This window comes from Euprymna scolopes, chromosome 24 (genome assembly GCF_053919585.1).
Source record: "Euprymna scolopes isolate OS-2025 chromosome 24, ASM5391958v1, whole genome shotgun sequence".
NCBI classification, from domain to species: Eukaryota; Metazoa; Mollusca; class Cephalopoda; order Sepiida; family Sepiolidae; genus Euprymna; species Euprymna scolopes.
The window spans coordinates 27,353,738-27,373,635 of NC_136505.1; the positions used below are offsets into that span (position 1 = coordinate 27,353,738).

Here is a 19,898-nt window from a genome sequence, read left to right on the forward strand (position 1 = left end):
TGAGTGTCGTCACTGAGACAACGGGAACGGCGTATTAACAGTTAGTGGTCGAAACGGGGGTAGAAATGGGTTATGGGGAGGGGGTCAACAAGAACTTGTTTATATCGGACAAGGAGACGACCGCATTTGTAGTCAGCTGGAAATAATAAAACACAGGGAATTACCGAAAACATATTTCAATCATCTTTTAACTTAAACTATCAGAATTTAAGATATCGGGTCTGTGCGTCTTTTTTTTTTTTTTTTTTTTTTCTTTCACTTATACCAATTTTAAACGTTGGATTATTTATTTACTTTTTTTTTTATATTAATCCAATATTTATTGAAATAAAAAATACAATAAAGAAGAAAAATAATTTGTTCATTGTAAACATGATTACTTTGAGTCAAACTAAACGCATGCTTTCCATTCGTTTCGGCTGCATTAGTGCATACTGCATTATTACTGCATTACTGAGCGCAGAGTGCCGACTGCCGCTCCAATAAATGCTTCGATAAACTTTATCGTAGTGACCACAAAAAATAAAAATATTAATAAATTAGATTTTATTAGGGACAATTACATGTAAACTTAAAAAAAAAAAAAAAAAAAAAAAAATCCGCAAAGAAACGATTTTTTTAAATTAAATATTTTAGAGTGGAGTATCATTTTTCTATATAAATTGAGTAAAATGAACAACCCATTCCTGGCCAATTAGCGGTAAATAGCGACGTACTTGCGTGCGAGTGTGTGTGTGTGTGTGTGTGTGTGTGTGTGTGTGTGTGTGTGTGCGTGCGTGCGCGCGTGTCAATGAATTTGCGCGAAATGGGAGGATAGGGTAAATATGCTTATATTTGGGAGGGACGTATTTTTTAAGATCAATTTAGCGTGTGCAAAATTTTAATATTTTTAATGTGCGTACAAAAATAGTGTGAGAACTATTTGGGAGAGGGAATATTTTGTTTCTTATCCAATGTATTTTTTAGTGTTTTAAAAATAAATTTAAACACATAAATAATTTTTTTTTTTTTTAACGGTGAAAAAGTGGAAGAAAGCGATGTAGCTGAAAGTGAATATACACAAAATTCAATTCAGAAGAACGGCGTTCGATGTTGTTGGTGTTTATTTCGAAAGCCGTCCTTAACATGGGTGGGGTTGTTGGGAGTGTTTATACTACGCTGGGTACTCTCGTAAAAAAAAAATACCTAAGATTGTTTAAGAATATTTTCGAAAGAAAAAAAAAATTGTTTATATGTCTCACTTTACCGTTAACTGCTCAGGAAGTGGGTGCTCCTTTTACATTAAATTTATATGGGAAAGTGATCTCATGTAAAATCTAAATTTTAAATTCTTTGTGCAGATAATGTTTTCAGGCTGTTTACATGACATCAAAAAATTAGAATCTATTTTTTTGGGGGGCGGGTTAGCTTACAATCGTTGTGATGGTAAAAATACCAACGTTTCATCATATCTGTATTAATAAGACTAACAAAATCTCAATTATTTCTCACATTTACCTAACTTTGCTCAATACATAATTAAATATTTTATTTACTATTAACTGAAGATTCATTGAAATCCAAACCAAAATACGGGAAAACTAAAACGATTTTTAATAAATCCTATTAAAATTGTGTGTGTGTGTGTGTGTGTGTGTGTGTGTGTGTGTGTGTGTGTGTGTTTGCGCATGCGCGTGCGTGTGTGATGATGTAAACATGACTATATTTTGAATTATTTTTCTATAAGCCGGCAATATCTCAACCAAGAACATGCCGTGTTGGAAAGAAATTAAGCGATTGATTACCTCCCTTAGTCTATGCTGTTTTGCATCTAACGAAGCCACAAGGAAAAAAGTGGCACCTACGCTAAGAGGAGATAAGTGATTTTTATTCACTGAGAAATGTTTAAACATATACCTTTACATACATATAAAGTAAATAGTTAACACTTTCCTAAGTCAAATAAACATCAATGTAGATTACAGAAAAAAAGGAAATGAATAATTCAAGGCACGTTTACATTTTACCAAATCTATCAATTATTTGAAAAAAGAAAATGCTAAACAATCAATCCAGGTAAACACGATTAACATGAGATAATTTTTATTTTTGTTCCCATCCAGAGTGCCCCTTTTTGGGGAACAAGATTTTCCTCACATTAAAAACCGACCTTGTGTCTAACTGCCCTCGTGAGGATGCAAATAAATAGGAACATATAATCAACTACTATTGCATTAATGTTTCAGAAATTCTGATTGTTGTACAAAATAAGGAATCTTTGTGTAGTTTTTTTTTCTATTAGATATGTATAAAAAATTACCAGACATCTCGTGTGTGTTTACGCTGATTTTTTTTTAATGTATATTATTTATTGAAATAAAATCAAAATAATAGAATAATAAAAACGAATTCTTACAAATCCTATTTTAAAAACAATCAACTGCTAATGCAATTCTGATTTTTTTTTTTTTTAGAGGAAATGTGATTGTATTATTTTGATTAATCGGACAATTATTATTAATTATTATTACTGTGTGTTATTAGAACAACGTTTCGGTCGCTGTGCCCTGCGTCCCTGCGACCGAAACGTTGTTCTAATAACACACAAGATGAGAATAATTGTCCGATTAATCAAAATAAAACAAACATCTGGACTAATTAACACATAAAATTTAACGTACGTTTTTGTTTTATTCATTTAAAATGTAATGTTAAACGAAAAACGGTGCATTCTTCTCAGTATTAATAAAATAACGAAACAAGATCATGTATGAGTGCTTTTCTTGATCAAACGTAACTTTAAATAATACATGTGAATAACGTCGGATATACATTCTTATTTTCTTATTTTTTACTAACATCCAATCATAACTCTTTTAATTAAATAAAGTAAAGGACTTGAGCGGTCGATTAGAACAGCAATCAGCATTTCTTGTTTTAGTCAACGATAGTTCTTATGCCCCTAAATTCTTATGAACCAACGAAAAAGATTTTCTTGCGAATCTTGTTCGAAAGAATCAACAAAAATTTCTTGATAATGAATACTTTAGATTCAGTGTGTTTTTGTATAAAAATCTAGGCAATAAACATCATTACCAATTCTTGCTTAATAGTGAAAAAAAAAGTTCATTTATAAAAGATCTCAACAAATCCAAGGTTTATTATAGGTATTGCAAATCTTTTAACAATTAGAATAGTTTTTCTGCATTCGTCTTAATAAATTTGAAAAATTCAAACAAATTTATTATATTAGAATAACAGTAACAATAAACAACTTTTTTTTTTCACTTTTCACTTTAATTTAAATTTGTTTGATATATAAAAAATGTGGTTTTGTTTGTTTTCCATTAGTAACAGTTCCAGTAATTGTAACGGACTCTTGAGTTGAGGAACGTTACGACTTTAGCGTAACATTTTTTCTTTTAAAGATTCTTGAAAGTAAAACGAATCACTGTAAAACAAAGGACCAAAGTTTGCACTTGTAAACTTTTTTCTTAAATACGTCAACAATTCCAGACCAAGAAACGCGTACATCTTCGCGCGGTTAATGTAAGTCATCGATCAATGTGCACTTCAATCGGTTGTAATTCGATGGCTTTTGTTTTGCTTTTGTGATATTGATTTTGACACATCAAAAAAAAAAAAAAAAAAAAAAAAAACGAACAATAACAAATGAATTGTTTTAGAAAAGGCTCAATAATTCAAGTAAATAATAATCGGTTTCATAGTAGTATAGGGTTTAGTTAGATTTTTTTTTTTTTAAGATTTAAAGTACTTCTGGAGTTTACAAACCACGATAGTTTTTAGGTAGGATTTTCAAGTTAAATACGATAGTAAAATTCAATTATATATTTTATTGGTACTTATGCAGTTATGTTACAGTGCTGAAATTATAACGTTATTTTGAAAGCCATTCTTAACATGGGGAAAGGAGGGTGTTACTTCTAAAACTTTAAAAAAGATATCGTGAAATTTTAATTTAACTTGAAAATACTATTTAAAAATAATACAGTAACACGAGTGCATAAAGCACTTATTTATTATGTTAGGTGAAATTACAAAAAGAATAGTACAGATTTGAAAAATGTATCTTAATCAATTCAAGTTGTTAGGCTAAAGCAGACGACACACAGGAAGAAAACCGGGGTGCTAGCAAGCTTGGAAAACAATAATGAGAGGTTGAGAAAAGTTTGGAGCTAAAAATCACTTTATAATGCAGGTATGAAATCAAAAAATTATCTGAATGAATAAGAAAATATTAAATTTCAGATGCCGAAGAGGGATTTTTTTTTAATAAGGTCTGTTTTAGCATTTGGCGAAATGTTTAAACTTTTCAAATAACAGTATTATTTTATTATATTCACATTTCAACCCTTCGTTATTATCGCCAGTAATAAGGATCTAACTTCCAACAACCAAAAGACTGTCATACAACATTAGGCCAATAGGTCTATTTGCCCAATTTTAATATGCGTTTGGGAAGCAATCAAGTCTTGTCAAGATGTGGAGTATTACTAATTTTATAATAATGTTTTTATATAATAACCAAATACAAACTATCAATCCTTATCTAAAAATTACCGAAACATGGCATCTTTAGGGTTATCTATTGAACGGTAACAACATATCGCACTTCTGGACCTTTTGGCTAGGAGCAAAGTGCAATATCTGTTCTGATACTACACTTCACCTTTTCTGTACTCGATCATTTGAGAAGAAATCATTCTAGACTGAGGACATTTTTATTTTTGTTCCTATCCAGAGTGTCCCTTTTGGAGGGGGGGGGGGTCCAGCCCCCCCCCCCCCCCCCACATTAAAATCCAACCTTGTGTCTAACTCTGCTCTCGTGAGGAGGCAAGTATATAGGAATAAAATTCTCAACTAAATGTTTGACTTAAACGCAGAAAAGTTTAAACTTAAAAATGCCAGTAAAAGAAGCCGCTGTGCAGTGGAGCAGTTTAACGCGAGTTATTACTCGTAGTTTATCTGTACACAATGTTATAAGTATCTTTCACAGTAGATTTAGCACTGCATAAAAAGTTAGAAACATAATACCGAAAACGTGAAAGTTTTTCGATATGAAATTTAACATTGTCGCTTTTTTTTTTTTTTTTTTTAACTTTATATGAAGAATTTAATATTTCTAATTAATTCTTTTTATAATATACGAGGTTATTTTATTTTATTTTTATTACCCTAATTTCTCTTCTATTTTGTCCAAATAATTTTGATAGTTTTGTAACATAACATTAAATATTTTTGAAATTGTCATAATTATTGTTAGGTCTAATTTGTACAAACACAGTACGGGGAAACCAAAATTAGCCCCATTTCGTAAAGCTAATTGTAAAAAACAAAATATATATAAATAAAAGTTTTAAATATTTTAGTGAAAGAATTCTGTCAGTTCAATACATGTCAGAATTCACACACAAAAACGAAATTAGATTATCAGTGACAGTTTTTTTTTTCTATCCCACAACAAAGTGATTTTTTTTTCTAATCCCACAACAAAGTGATTTTTTTTCATCATAGGATAAAAACAGATGTAAAAGGATGTTCATTAAGTAAAATTTAATAGGAAATCACGGAATAATGCAAACGTACTTGTTCAAGCAATATAAACTAGCACGATTTTTTACTTTTTATTTTTTTAACGATAGGGTTACATTTTATCCCCAAGAAAAATAAGTACAATTGATGCTTACGTTTAACATTCAACATGTATTGATTTTGACAAGTGTATTCATTTTTTAACCGGACACGAAAAATGCTAAGAAACGCTTATACGTTTTTATATTCTTTCTTTTGTAATGGCGGAAACAATTCCAAAAAAAAAAAAAATAAAATAAAATCTGGATTTTTTTTAATGTTTACAAATGTAATTTATTTCACTAATAAAATGGGCAACCGTCATATTGGTTTAATATTTATTGGTAAAATAACCGTAATAGTAAACATTTGATCATAGCATAAATTAACATTAACCTATAGATGAGATTTCAACCTTTTTTTTTATTATTAAAAACTAAACGTTACTCATGTTGAAATTGACTTAAATTGATTAAAAAGAGTTTAAACAATTAAAACATTAATGCGTATAATAAAAATGTCTTTGGTTTGTTATTAAAACATTCATAATTGTTCAGCGTTTTTACATTGCAGAGAAAAATAATAGAAAGTACGAAAGATGACTAATGTTTGGAGAGAATGTTTACAGTTATATATATATATATATATATATATATATATATATATATATATATAACCGAATTTGACAAGGAGGTATTTCTACTTTCATTTTTCTTTCGCAACCCTCCCGTAACATTTTTATATGTATATTATCTTGACAGTTAAATGTTATTACAATATCCTTTAGAATTCAAATAACACTATAGCTAATTTTTGTTAATATAATGTTGTTTGGTCTCTGCTTATAAAATGGTTGCATGTCAATAGCTCCCAAAAGTTGTAATCTGAGGAATTTGCTGATAGTTTTAAAAGTTATGAGTTTCTATACAACAGTTTAAATTCTTTTCAAATTCAGAAAGATCACGAAGTAATTCATTTTTTTTTTCAACTATTAAGATACTAAAATGACTAACTTGTTTATAACTAAAATGTAATATTCTAGTGAACTTAAATAGGACTTTTTAAGATATACATTTGAATGTCTTTTTATTTCAATAGATAATCAAAATATAAAAAAAAAAAAACGTTTAGTTATATAGGGGGTCATAAACGTACAGAAATTCAATCACTTTTATTCACATAGAGGTTAATAAATAAATTAAAAACTAGATACAACATTAGAATTAAGACAAATGATAGAATGTTCATTGAAATCAAATCCTCTAGACTAACTAGGATTAATTATCGACATCAAAAGATGATGACACTTCCGTGTTGTATTTAATGATGAGAATAAACACTGACATTCTAAAGGTCATTATTACTCCGTGTCGCTTAAACCTAAACTAAGTAGTCGTTAAAACTAAAACATCAGTGGTAAATGTGTTAAAAGTAAAGAAGTTATAGGATAAAAAAAAAAGAATGGTCCCAGCTGTTGTGTAAATGATAAAATATCCTTTCAATTTGGTTCGCTTGAAATAAAATAAGAAAACAGATTAGAAATTAATACTATTTGGAAATTTTCAGCTTTCGAGTGACTTTTGAATATTTCTAAATTGATTTTTGGAGTGGATAAAGAGTTTTGAAAGCAAAATATTCAAAAGATGCTCAGAAAAAAAGGCAATATGACTGAATAAGTTACATAATTAAAACAAATTCTCTATTATATATATATGAAAAAAAAAAAAATAATGGACCAAGAAATTTTGTTCTAAAATCCAACAATAATTAACAGTTTTGTGTGAATAACAATGAGCAAATAACAGGAAATAAAGCTAGAACAGAATATGTCAGTTCTTTTATATGACAGGAACGCGTACAAATGCATGTTTTCCACTGTTCTTGAGAACAATTTAATTCAAACCAGAATTAAATTCTACTTGGCAATTTAATGGTTTCAAAACTGCTTCTTAATTTCGTATGTTAAGGCTATATAATAAACTAGCTAATACATCATTTTAATCCGTTAATAACACGCACAAAAATGCTCGACACATTTACTTCATGAACTTTCAAAATTCGTAATTGATGATTTTGAAGCCATTAAACTGTCGAGTCAAAAGTAATTTCCGACTGGAATTAAGTTTATAAACGTAAAAGTAGTATTATTCATTTGTGTTATATAAACAAAGGAAAACAAACGTTCGTAAGCGCCTATGTTGTATCAAAGAGCTCTGTCAAAGTAATACTCTAAAGAATTAAAACAAAGTATACTTTGTTTTAATTCGATGGAAATACCTACACTATTTATGTTTTATTTTTTCTGATATCAATTTAAATGTTTTACTTTTCCTTAATTTAAAAAAAAAAAAAGCTCTTGCCAAGACAAGTTCACTACAATAAATCGATTCGATAACAATATAGCATTATTGCAAATATTGCAAGTGAAATAGATTTTTAGTAAGTTTATTGTTAAACACAAAATTCATTTCTGTTAATTGTTCCACATTGGAATGACTTCCTTCACACTAAATCACAAAAAAAGAAAAAGATCTATAATTACGTTGATTTAAACTATTTATATGAAAGTGCACTAACAAGCGCATAGATTTACAACTGTTGTTTTGAAGGGGACCTGTCAAGAGGTATCACTAATCAGATAGAAAACTATTGGATAAGTTTAATAAATTTTCACCGTAAAAAAAGTTCTTTTTCTTGAAACTTATTCATGTACTATTTTCATATACACTTTGTAAACATCAAACTTATGCGCACACATGATCGTGATAGTGTTGAAAGAAAATTATACATTGACGCGAGATGTTATTTTCGCTGTAAAGCGTGTCGATTTGAATCGTGTCCGGTGAAAAGACAAAAAAATGATAAGAGTGAAAAAGTATTTATGCAATCACAAAAGATGTATATATGAACTTATCGAATTAAAGGTATTTATCTGAGCCAAAAAAAACAAAAAATGTTCACTTGCATTCCAACAAAGGAACAGTTCAACACAAGGTTATTACTTTTTATGCAGGGAATATCTGAAACCTCAAAAAGAGACACTGAATAGAAGAAAAACAACATCCAAAATTAACTAGTCAAGAAGAATATCTTATCTGACCGGTGACAGAATTAATACTACACTTTGATCCGAGCCAAGAATTAAAACTGTCTTTTTTGTTTTAATTTGTTTCGAAATAAAACGTAAATCAATTAAATTGCTAAGGGGATCAATATGAAAAAAAAAAAAAGTTAAATATTAGGATATATATATATATATATATATATATAAGAAAAATATAGGTCCTTTTGAAGATGGACGCATTCGTTTAATTTACAAACACGGGTGAACTGTCTTGATATTTACCTTTACATTTTAATTCTAGTCACAAATTACTTTTAAATTAAGTTTAAACATCCGAACAGATGCGCAGTAAACAGACACTAGCTATTTTTTAGAGGAGTTAATAGATTAAAAGTTGTTTTATTTGATCTAAAACAAAATGACCGATGACAAGCCGACAAATAGAAGAATAGTGGAAAAATATAACACATTTTCAAAAAAGCAATGGAATCTTCAGTTTTTGAATTCAATAGTAAATGTATAAGAAACTATTTGAGAAAAGCAAAATTACACAATTTAAACTTATTCATACTTCAAAGTTAAACAAGAAAAAAATTGACCGTTTTTTTTTTTTTTTGACAAAAATTGCGTATCAGACCGAAAGATTAAAAAATATACATTAATCCGAAAATTGCTGAACTTAAAAAACTTTTATCGGTCTATTCTTCATCCGATGTAATCGAAGAAAATCCATTCGCTGAAAAACTCGTCGTTATCAAAAAAGGAAAGTATTTTAGTTGTATAATGGTTCACTACAAGTTTAAGATCAGAACAGAAAAAAAGAAAATACGGATGAAAAACGGCAAAGAAAAACGACCGAATAAAAAATGAAGGTGTTGAACTGGTTATATATATGATACTTTTTTTTGTATTTGAAAGAAATGCAATAAATTGTTTTAACCTGTCAACTTGAGGATTTCAGATTCAAAAACAGACTTTGTAAAGCCTTAGTTACGAAAGGAAGAAATATCGGTCATTATTGAAAAAGTAAAAAAAAAAAAAAAAAAAATCCGTGACTGAAAAAAAAAAAAAAAAAAAAAAAAAACAGTCAGAAAGCTAAGTAAAAAAAAACCCAAAAAACTTTTGAACTTCTTCGCATTAATACATTCTTTGAATCGAGGGTTAAAGTTCGATGTATTAATTTGTGATGTATAAAAATGTTTTTTTTTATTAACTTTAAGAAATTAGGAATAAATTGTTCCAAAGTGTTAGAAAAAAACCTAATAACTTTCCCCTGTGCATATATTTGTTTTTTGCTTTTTTTTATCGAAATGATCGGCAAATAAATTCAGTTCGTTTTATTTTCCAGCAAAGTTTATTCGATAAAAAATTTAAATAATTAAAAAATAAACAAATGCTAAGTTTAATAATATTTATGATAAGTGTGAAAATATTAAAAAAACCTATTTTCATTTTCCACGAAAAAAAAAAAAAAGGACAAATATAAATGGATTGAAAAGTAACAATAAAAAAAATAATTTTACAACTTCGGCAAAAAAAAAAAAAAAAAAAAAAAAAATACGCAGTTCGGTTATATTTTTTTACCGTTTTAAGGAGGAAAGGAGATCGTTAAAAACTGTACAATTGTGAGTGGGCGAGAGAAATTAAACTTGATTGAAAAAAATATCCGTAAAGATGACTTATTGTTTCATAAAAACATGAAAAAAAAATGTTAGTGGCTTACTTTAACAAGAGCATTGTTGGGGGAATGCGTCCGATCGGAGCGGCTTCAAGGGTTGTGATTAATTGCCTTCGACTAGACGACCAAGGGCCGTGCCCCCCTTTCAAACACAGTGCGTGTGCGGGAGAGGGGCGGGTCTAAGAAAAAGAGAGAGAGAGACGCGAAAAAAGAGAGAGGGGAGGGGGCAGGCGGGCCGACGTGCATGTGCAATACCAAAAGAACGAACCTATCATTGCGACGACGACGACGACGATGATGATGATGATATCTACATATTCATACACGCGCACTACACACCACCCCTCCCCCGCACGAGTACATGCATCTGCGTGCACACTTAGATTCACTGTCTTTTTTATTCGCAGTAAAAGTTTACGTCGAGACATGTGTACGAAATGGGTTTTTTTTTCAATAAAGAACTTCAGAAAAATACTTCGTTGTTAACTTTCCAAAAAAAATTAAATCCGCTCATCGTACCTACCTGGCAATGCCCGGCGGTATTTTTACTTTCATTTGTGTTTTTTCGCTTTATTTTTTTAAGGGGGGGAAGGGGGGTTGGGTGTCAAATTATCTAATTTTTTGAAAATACGATTTTGGAGGTTAAATTTAATTATTACGGTATCGTTTGGTCATTAAATTATTAATTGTATCAACTTTTGTACACTTGACTAGGAACAAAATTCTTCATTTCTCTCTTAGGTTAGTAGAAGGGGAAATCCTAGAATACGGCAATTTTATTTTGTTCCAATACAAAGTACCCCCCATCCTTTGGGGAAGCTGGTTTTTCCCCACAATAAAAAAAAAAAAACGACCATGCGTGTAATCTTGTTCTTGTGAGGCAGCAAGTAAATAAGAACTTGCAGAAAACGATAATTAATTTAAGTAAATTGTTTTAATCATTTTTTATTACGTTTATTCGTTGAATACATGAACAGTTGCTAAAAATGTCAAAGTTAGAAATATCTTACTATTTGATAGTTGAAGTACTTTCAAATCCCTTTCACATTTCGAAGGGTCACAAATCTTTTTTCTTCTTTTTCATCTAATACCAGATTTTATAAAACATTTTCTAAAATTACGTTTAGTACATTCGCTATAGCATTTTTTTTTTTTTTTAATTTCAACAATCGCTTAAACAGTAAATAAAAACTAATAATGTATGTTACGGAAAGGTGGGGAAAGGATTACACAATGTTATTAATGTAAAGATTATTGTTAGATCATTTAACTGAGAAGTTGGAGTTAGTTCCATTAAGGTGATCGAATATCTGTAAAACATAATTTCAAAATAATCATTTAGTCTCGCTCTCTCATTCGTATTACAAAATAAAAACATTCGTAGGTTTTTAAGAATTCAAATCTTTGAAGTTTTCTTTTTTCACGAAAGTTTCATTGTGACATTTAGTAACATTGTAGAAATGTAAATACACCAAATAAAAACATGTTCTTTGATGAGCAAAAACAAATGTACGGATTATCTTTATGCATACTTTATAAGATGCAATTAAAACATAGGAAAATAATCACTTTTGTTCAATTATTAATGAAACAAGTGACGATGAGACGCTATAACCAACAACTACTAATGTTTAACAATGTTTTTTTTTTTTAAAGTAACTCAATGTAAGTAAACATTATTTCTTTCTCATGTATTTTTAAAATATCATTTTCAACCTAAATCTGAAGGCCAATTTTAATGTTCATATGAAAATCAGTTGAATTTAATAAAGATACAGCGAACATATTTAAGCTTTTCTCCACACGGAGGAGGAGGAGCGTATGTAACACGAGATCTGTTTACAACGAAGGAATCCAAAACAGGGCACTTAGGTTAGTGTAAAATTTAGCATAAAATCCCGTTACCATTCTCCGATGGAGGAGGGGGTCAACAATAATAAAAGTAGCACCTCTTCTCAAATGTAATGCCTGGGAGAATGGTCTTAATACAAACAGAAGCATACTCTATTCATTACAGCCCGTGCCCGGTTTGTTTACCTGCCTCTTTTCACTGCAGTAAGGTTGGACATGTCAGTTTAAAGTGGAGAATCTAGCTCTCCCAAATAGAGGGCACTCTAAACGGGTTAACATCGTTGATGGGAAATATTAATAATAAAAAAAAAAACTACTTGGTTCATTGGCTATTTGAAATAGATTTTAATAGATTGCAATCATTATTATGTACTTAAGGAGAAATGGAAAACGTATATTTATTTACATTTCTGTGTGAGATTGGACACAAGGTCAGGTGAGTTTTGAAAAGCCAGCGCGGTCGCGGTACTTATGCAGAATTGAACCATGCTATTTCTTTTAGATAAGATTTTCAAGTTAAACTTAATTTTTACGGTATCTTTTGCTTAACTTGTTAAGTGAAAGTACAAACCAAGTAAAAAAATTATGCTAAGAATGGATTTCTAAGTAATAATTATTTAAGCAGAGTGTATTTTGCATAAGTACCACCAACCAGCGCACTAAGTGAAATGCACTCTAACCTACAAGAAAAATACCTACGCAATTTCGTCGTCATTTCCCAGTAAAGGAGTCCAAGGCGCAATAAACCCCTTTTCATAGAAGGTAAAGGTTGTACCTCCTATACTGAACGGAGCCATACCTCAGCCATACACAGTAACAAAACCACTGTTGGTGGACCGAATATTGGGGACGTCTGACTGGTACAAGTACAACAGTAACACCACCTAAAGTTGTACCAGGTACAAATATATATAGACTAAGCATTATAGTGTCATAATTATTGTACAGAAATACGCAAAGAATGTGAAACATTAAGTAAAAACAAACAAAAAACTACTGAAATTATTCATTACTAAAATGTTAAAAACGTTTACCCAGTTACTTTTTAACAAAACAAAAAATTGAATGTTAAAATGTTTGAATACTTCACTCTTTTATAATCAAAGTTGTTGTTTCTACGCAGCAAACTTTGTAAACGTCTAACAAATGTGAAAATAACGTGTGAAAATGAAATATTAAGTCCATAAGATTATTAATAATCACCCGAAAATAGAAGATAAACATCAAACGTCTTCTTTGATTTCAAGTTCAATCTTTACGGAATTCCCGATTAAATTATGAAATGTGATTATAAAAATGTGAATCTATTTTTGAAGAAATATTTCAGAATAGAGCGGCTTTTGAATATGGAAGCTAAATATACACAAGATAATGTATTTCGAACATACCAGACTACTCAAATAAGTTCAGATTTGAAAAATCCCCGAAATATTTTTTATCAGTTAAAATTCTTAGCTTTATGCCATGTGTATATATATATATATATATATATATATATATATATATTACATACACACACACCAACACCACATATACATTTGTCTCGCTGTATCAGAGTTCTTGAGTGTGATTAGATAAGCAAGTTGTTAAGATAATATACATAAAACAAAATAGTTTAGCAATATTTGATTTCCTTTAAATTTCATGTATTCTTAATGTTTTAGATAATTTTCCTTTATTCATTCATTTATTTAGTTTTTTGGAGCGGCAGACGCAAAAAAAAAAATAATAATAACAACTCGGTATGAGATTTGGCGAGAAAAAGGTCATTAAAAATTAACCCATTTATTCTTGTTTTTATTTTTAAAGGTTTTATTTATTTTTTTATTGTTTTGTTTTCAATGTTTAAAACAGTTTAGAAAAGGGATTACTCTGCACTGCATATTGCCAATAGTTTGTTTTCAAACGCCGCGTGTTTTGATAATGCGTTTTACGGAAGAATATTTTTTCGTGCGGATATGAGTGAGTGAAAAAAAAAACTGTCCGTGCTAAAAAATGTTATGTCGTAAGGGACAGAAGATGAGAACGAAGGAGAGGAATATAAAAAACATCCATCGCAGTAGCAGCATCCATGGTAACACCGTCATCCTTGTGGCGAGTGGGGAGATGTTGCAGAAGGATTGGCCGGACATGCCAACAACAAAAAACAAATATTTGAAAAATGGGAAGGAAAAAAAACCTGGACAGGGAAGAGGTAAAGAAGGTGATATAAGGGATGGGGAAAAAATAAGGAATTTGGCTGGAACAAAAAATAAAAAAAAACAAAGCCGGTGCCCGAAGACATTTTTTCCCCTGTGAAACTACGAGCGAAGATTAAAATAGATTTAAAAATAAATTAATAAATAAATAAATAAGAAAAAAAAGGCTTCTATTTTATTTCAGAATAATGAAAATTAAAAATGAAAAGATTTTAATAATTGGGAATTTTATAATGAAGGTTAGAATGAAAATAAAAATGCAATGGATGAATAAATTAATAAAACCACGAAATAAAGATTAAAACGTACTGTTTAAAACCCTTATTTCCGATGCAAAGAGAACAAATAAATAAATGTACTATTAATTTATTTTCTTAATTGCGGTCAAGATTCATTTTAGGCTTCGTTTTAAATAAAATCGCAGGTTGGCTTTTTTTAGTAGACTGTAAACTTGACCTTTTTTAGTAGAGTTTGTTTTTATCGTTTTGTGCGTATTTAATAAATCAATGAGATCAAAGCAAGCAGAATTTGAAATAATTGAAACTACAAACGTGTCCTTCCGTCTGTGGTCATCATGATGGTGGCAAGGGAAAATGGTTTAGCCGAAAGAGTGTGTGTGTGTGTGTTATATAATATGACTGAATGTCATACCACGCAGTTATTTTATTTTTTATTAATATTGTAACATTCAAACTTTAAGATACGAAAAATATAGACAGCTATATTATGTGAAATATTTGACAATTTCAAGGATATGATAATGCTTTTGGTTTCTTTTTTTATCTATAAAAACGGATTTATCGACACGGAATTATGGTTTAATAGATTTTACTTATACATATAATCCATAATTCATATGGAATTTACAAAACAATCATGATCAAATCACTATAAATATCAAAAGCTAAGATTTTACGAAGAAATTTGCAAAAAGTAATTTCTTATTATCAAGATGTCAAGAGATAAGTGTTGTTTCTCGTCTATGCGTAACTTTTAACTATTTACTATTAATCGAATATTTGTTTAAATTAAAAATAAAAGACAAGGGAAGAATTAAACCGATGATTTTAATTCTATTTTATTATTGTTGTAAACGTGATATTTTAATTACTTTTTTTCACTAAGTTATAAGTTTTTAATGAAAAAAAACAAAAACAAAAAAAAAAAAAAAAACGCAACCGACATCGGTTTTCTAAAGGTTTACGAAATGTTAACAAAAGCGAACGACGAAACAAGACGAAATCGTTGTATCGATCAGGCAAGTTTAGTGTTTATAAATTGAATCGAAATATCAAAATGCCACGCGACTTTCAATTCGGCACGTGTTTTCATTGACGATAGAAACAAATACACGATGAAATCTATGAAAATTCACGAAAACAGGCCGTGACAAATGTATGAAATTACGATGAACGAAAACAATCTTTGACTCAATATTTATTATTCTTTTTAGTTTTTTTACCATTTGACCATCGATAATAATGAATAATTGCATTGTTATCACATCTAAATATATAGCCTCTATTACATGCATCAATGGATTGACAAATAACCGTGTTCTTTTCATCGACAATACCTCATTTTTGGAGGTCTACAAAATATGAATAACATAACATAAATTGTAAGCGTCAAATAACACCATTAAATAAATTGTTGAAATGAAGACGAATTACTCGATCGCAACGAAAACAATTTATTTATCTTTCAATTTTAAACAATTGTTTTTTTTTTGTCTGTCCAGCAAGAAAATCTCTAAAAAAAAAAAAAATAAATAAATAAATATTTTTTTTTTTTTAATGAAACGTCATGAACATTTGTGATTACATAATGATAATGTTAATCCGGTAACTAAATTGCTGACTGCTCTTTATCTTTTCGCTCAACGAATGGATAACATAAATAAACATATAAAAAGTTTAACAGAAGATTAGATCACTCAAAGATAAACACAAAAACGGATGAGAGGACACATAAGCAAATGCCCGCCTTTAGTAAATAATCACGAATAAGATTAGGATAGCCAAATAAATATGGCTGTATGAAAATATGATTTATGTTTTTATTTATGATGGTACTAATGTCCATCGCCATAAAAAAAAAAAATAGATAAAAACTGAAATATTTCATACAAGGAGGAAGGAGAATTACGAGAAACTAGCATGGGTCAGGGATAGCCGAGGCCGGCATGAGTTTTTTTATTCGACTGCAAGGGTTCATTCCAATGCAAAAACTCAAACCAATAAAAAAAAAATAAATAAATAAAAAAAAACGGGCAGTTCACTAGTCGACAGAACAGTTAAAAGAATATTAACTAAAATAGATTAAGGACAAATATTAATTTCGGCAAATATATTTTTTAGTTTATTGAAGATTAAAAAAAAAAAAAATATAGTGAACCCCCCCCCCAAAAAAAAAGAAACAAAACCAAAACCTAAATCAAAGTCTAATGATAAAAAGGACAATCTTCTTTAACAAAAAATGCAATACAAAATACAATTCACGTGAATACATAAAAATCCAATCAAGTGTCTGTTATTGTTGTTGAAGTGATGATAGGTATTTATTTCTTTTATATAATTTGTGCCATGCTGCAACCTGTCTGCTGATACCAACAACATGGGTATTTTTATTTTATTTTATTTATTTTTTACCAACAGCAGCTGGCAGGGTGATAAAGTGAAAAACAAAAAGGGGCCAGAGTCAGTGGTCTTGGACAACTGGACCCGGGGTGTCCATTACTGGAGAATCAAAGCGAGAAAAGAAAAAAAAAAAACGCATGATAAAAAGTATCTTGAGTAAAAAAAAAAAAAAAAAATGTGTAAGCTTACCCCATGTATAATCCATTCATCGTGGTATTGTAATGTGGGATTTAAAAAATAATTTTGGTGCGGATTAAAAGTAGAAGTAACAACAGCGTTGGTATATTAAGGTTGAAGTGCCAGTGCTGAGAGAGATCAGCACGCGCTGTCCATTGTATGCGCGCCTTCTTCTTCTTGTAGAAAACTTAGTAGTTTCTTATCCCGATTTTTTTTCCTTCTTCTTCCACTTTTTTTTTTTTACTCGACGACACTCACCCGCGCGCACTTGCACGTACACCTAGTAATAGTAGTAGTAGTAGTAGTAATAGTAGTAATGATGCTGATCAAAAAAATGCAATACTACCAACAACAACCAGAAGGACCTTCTACTAGTTGTCGTTGAAGAAAATGGTTTTTATCTTGGTGGACAGAAGAAATCTAGAGGCGAGTTGAATTGTGCCAGTCCATTTTCACTGTAGTAGCCGTTTCGACGACGACGATGATGATGATTGCTACCTTAGCTTGACGGTGTTGTTGTCGTCGTCGTCGGCGTTATTTTTGCATCCTCTCTTCACCATTCCCTGGGGCCAACTTGCTGCCTCCGTCTCCTCCTCCTCCTCCGCCACTACTATTATTATTACTACTACTACACCGTCTCCCTAGCCGCCAACCCGACACCCCTTCTCCACTCACTATGCACTCTTCCGAAATCCAAGCCGCATTTTTGAGTTAAGCCAAAAGGAATTATCATCCACGTGAAGCCATCAAAAAGGGAAAGTCTATAAGGTGAGGCCCGCAAGGCAACAAAGGAGCAGCCTGCTGCTGTTGCAAGACCAGCCCACCATACGACAACGACAACAACAAGAGCTGCCACTAACGCCGACAACAACGACCAGGGGCCTGACGACCTTAGCAGGACACCCCGGACCCACAGCCGCTCAGTAGCCAGCTTCTCCTCCAGGTTGCCAACACGGAGTTGATGTTGTCTTGAGTTGGACCATGAAGTGAAAACTGCTGTTACCCTTCTTTCTTTTCTCTAGTATAAAGCGCGTGCACATACTCTCTCGCCCCTCGACGGAGTGAAGGAACCTGAACGGTTATGGACCAGGGCCACCCTCATAACCTAAACTATTACCTAGATGCTCTTCTACTTCTTCGAGCTCGAGCTGAGCAGATAGCGGAGGGAGAGAGAACAAGATGACAATACTGGCTTGTTATAGAAGTAGTGGTAGTAGTGGTGGTAGTAGTGGTGGCAGCAACAACAATAGACCAATTGGTAGCAGCACCGCAACCATCGGTGGTAGTGGTAGTAGTAGTCATAATGATCCTGGACCAGCAGTATATATATTATCTCATACATACACACGAACATTATTATTACTGTGTAAAAATGTAAGTCTACACATACACAGTTCGAAACATACATGGCTTCTTTGAACAGGCAAAGGAGCAGCGCCGGTGAGATGACGGTGGACAGGCAGGGAACATATACTCTGACTTTTCTATCATTGTGTATCGTAATCAGTCACACATATACACGTACGCACTCAGATAAATACCTAAATCTATGAAGAGCCAGAAGAAGCCAAAAAGGTATAGTTATCAAAATGCACACACATGGGCAAAATGACAATGAGAATCTACAATATATATATATATATATATATATATATATATATATATATATATATATAAATTATGCGAGGATTTTGACAACATTAGTAATATAGAATGACTTGTGTGTAAATAAAAGAAAAAACTAAACAGATTTACGGTGACTGGACTGATCGACAATGTCCGTAAACAACACTAACAACCACTACTTATCTCTCTCTCATATATATATATATATATATATATATATATATATATATATATTACCTTCGACAATACACTACATAAGTTTAACGATTAATTACCAACTTCGTAGCTCTAAATTCGAATAGCTAATGTAGATCTATTATTTACACTCACTTTCTATTTAAAAAGTAAAGGTTTATTTTGAAAAGTTGACAACACACATACATTTTAAGGGCGTTACAATTACAAATTTTCAACATTTGTTTTAATTTCATGGCGCAGTTCGTATAATTTTCTTTTACTTATTTTAAAAGTTTAATGGGGAAAAGAGGAAACAAAATCGACCTTACGCGTCAGGACAAGGCTTAAAAAATATTTACCATGAACATCCGAGTAAGTAAAATTTAAAAATTATATTTATTGTCAATTAAACTTGTGACTATTTTTGGCAGTTATCATGTTTTACGGCTTATTTGTTATTCGACGTATCGAAAACGAAACTATAAGTAATTATCTTTGTATTCGATTTCAAAACAAACCCTCATACACACTAATGCTAGTAAGCATACTCATCTAGCAAAAAAGAAACATAGGTCTGTTTATTTGAACTTTGAACACATTCTTTTGGTGATGGTGTAAAAATAAGACTACGAAATTGGATAATAAAATATTGAACATGAGTATTACATTAACGTTCATTCTTTTCATTCTTACTAGAAACAAAAAAAAAAACATTGTTAAAACTTTGATAATTTGGTGTCCGTGTTTCGCAGCTTCGTGTTGTTTACATTTGTTTCGTAACGTCGTTTTATGGATTTTCTTGTTTCAATTTTAATCAAGTGAAAATTAAGAGAAATAAATAGAAAACAAAGTTAACGGCCTTTCGTGCTGAGACCAAAGGGTAGTATATGTTCCGTCGTCAGTCAGATGTGGATAAA

The 19,898-nt window shown here is 30.7% G+C and overlaps 1 protein-coding gene across 5 annotated transcripts in view; it reads right to left on the reverse strand.

Moving 5' to 3' along the window:
- The window catches only part of LOC145246633 (uncharacterized), a 205,418-nt gene extending 187,019 nt beyond the window's left edge, over nt 1-18,399 (reverse strand). For 4 of the 5 annotated variants that reach the window (XM_080108314.1, XM_080108319.1, XM_080108316.1 and 1 more), the window contains exon 1: nt 17,191-18,399. In XM_080108314.1, the coding sequence (XP_079964440.1) occupies nt 17,191-17,210 (20 nt within the window). In that variant the 5' untranslated portion in view covers nt 17,211-18,399. Of the gene's footprint in view, nt 1-10,358; nt 10,502-17,190 lie in introns of those variants that run through there. The other variant, XM_080108315.1, reaches the window with a different exon arrangement.
- Nucleotides 18,400-19,898: the final 1,499 nt, after the last annotated feature.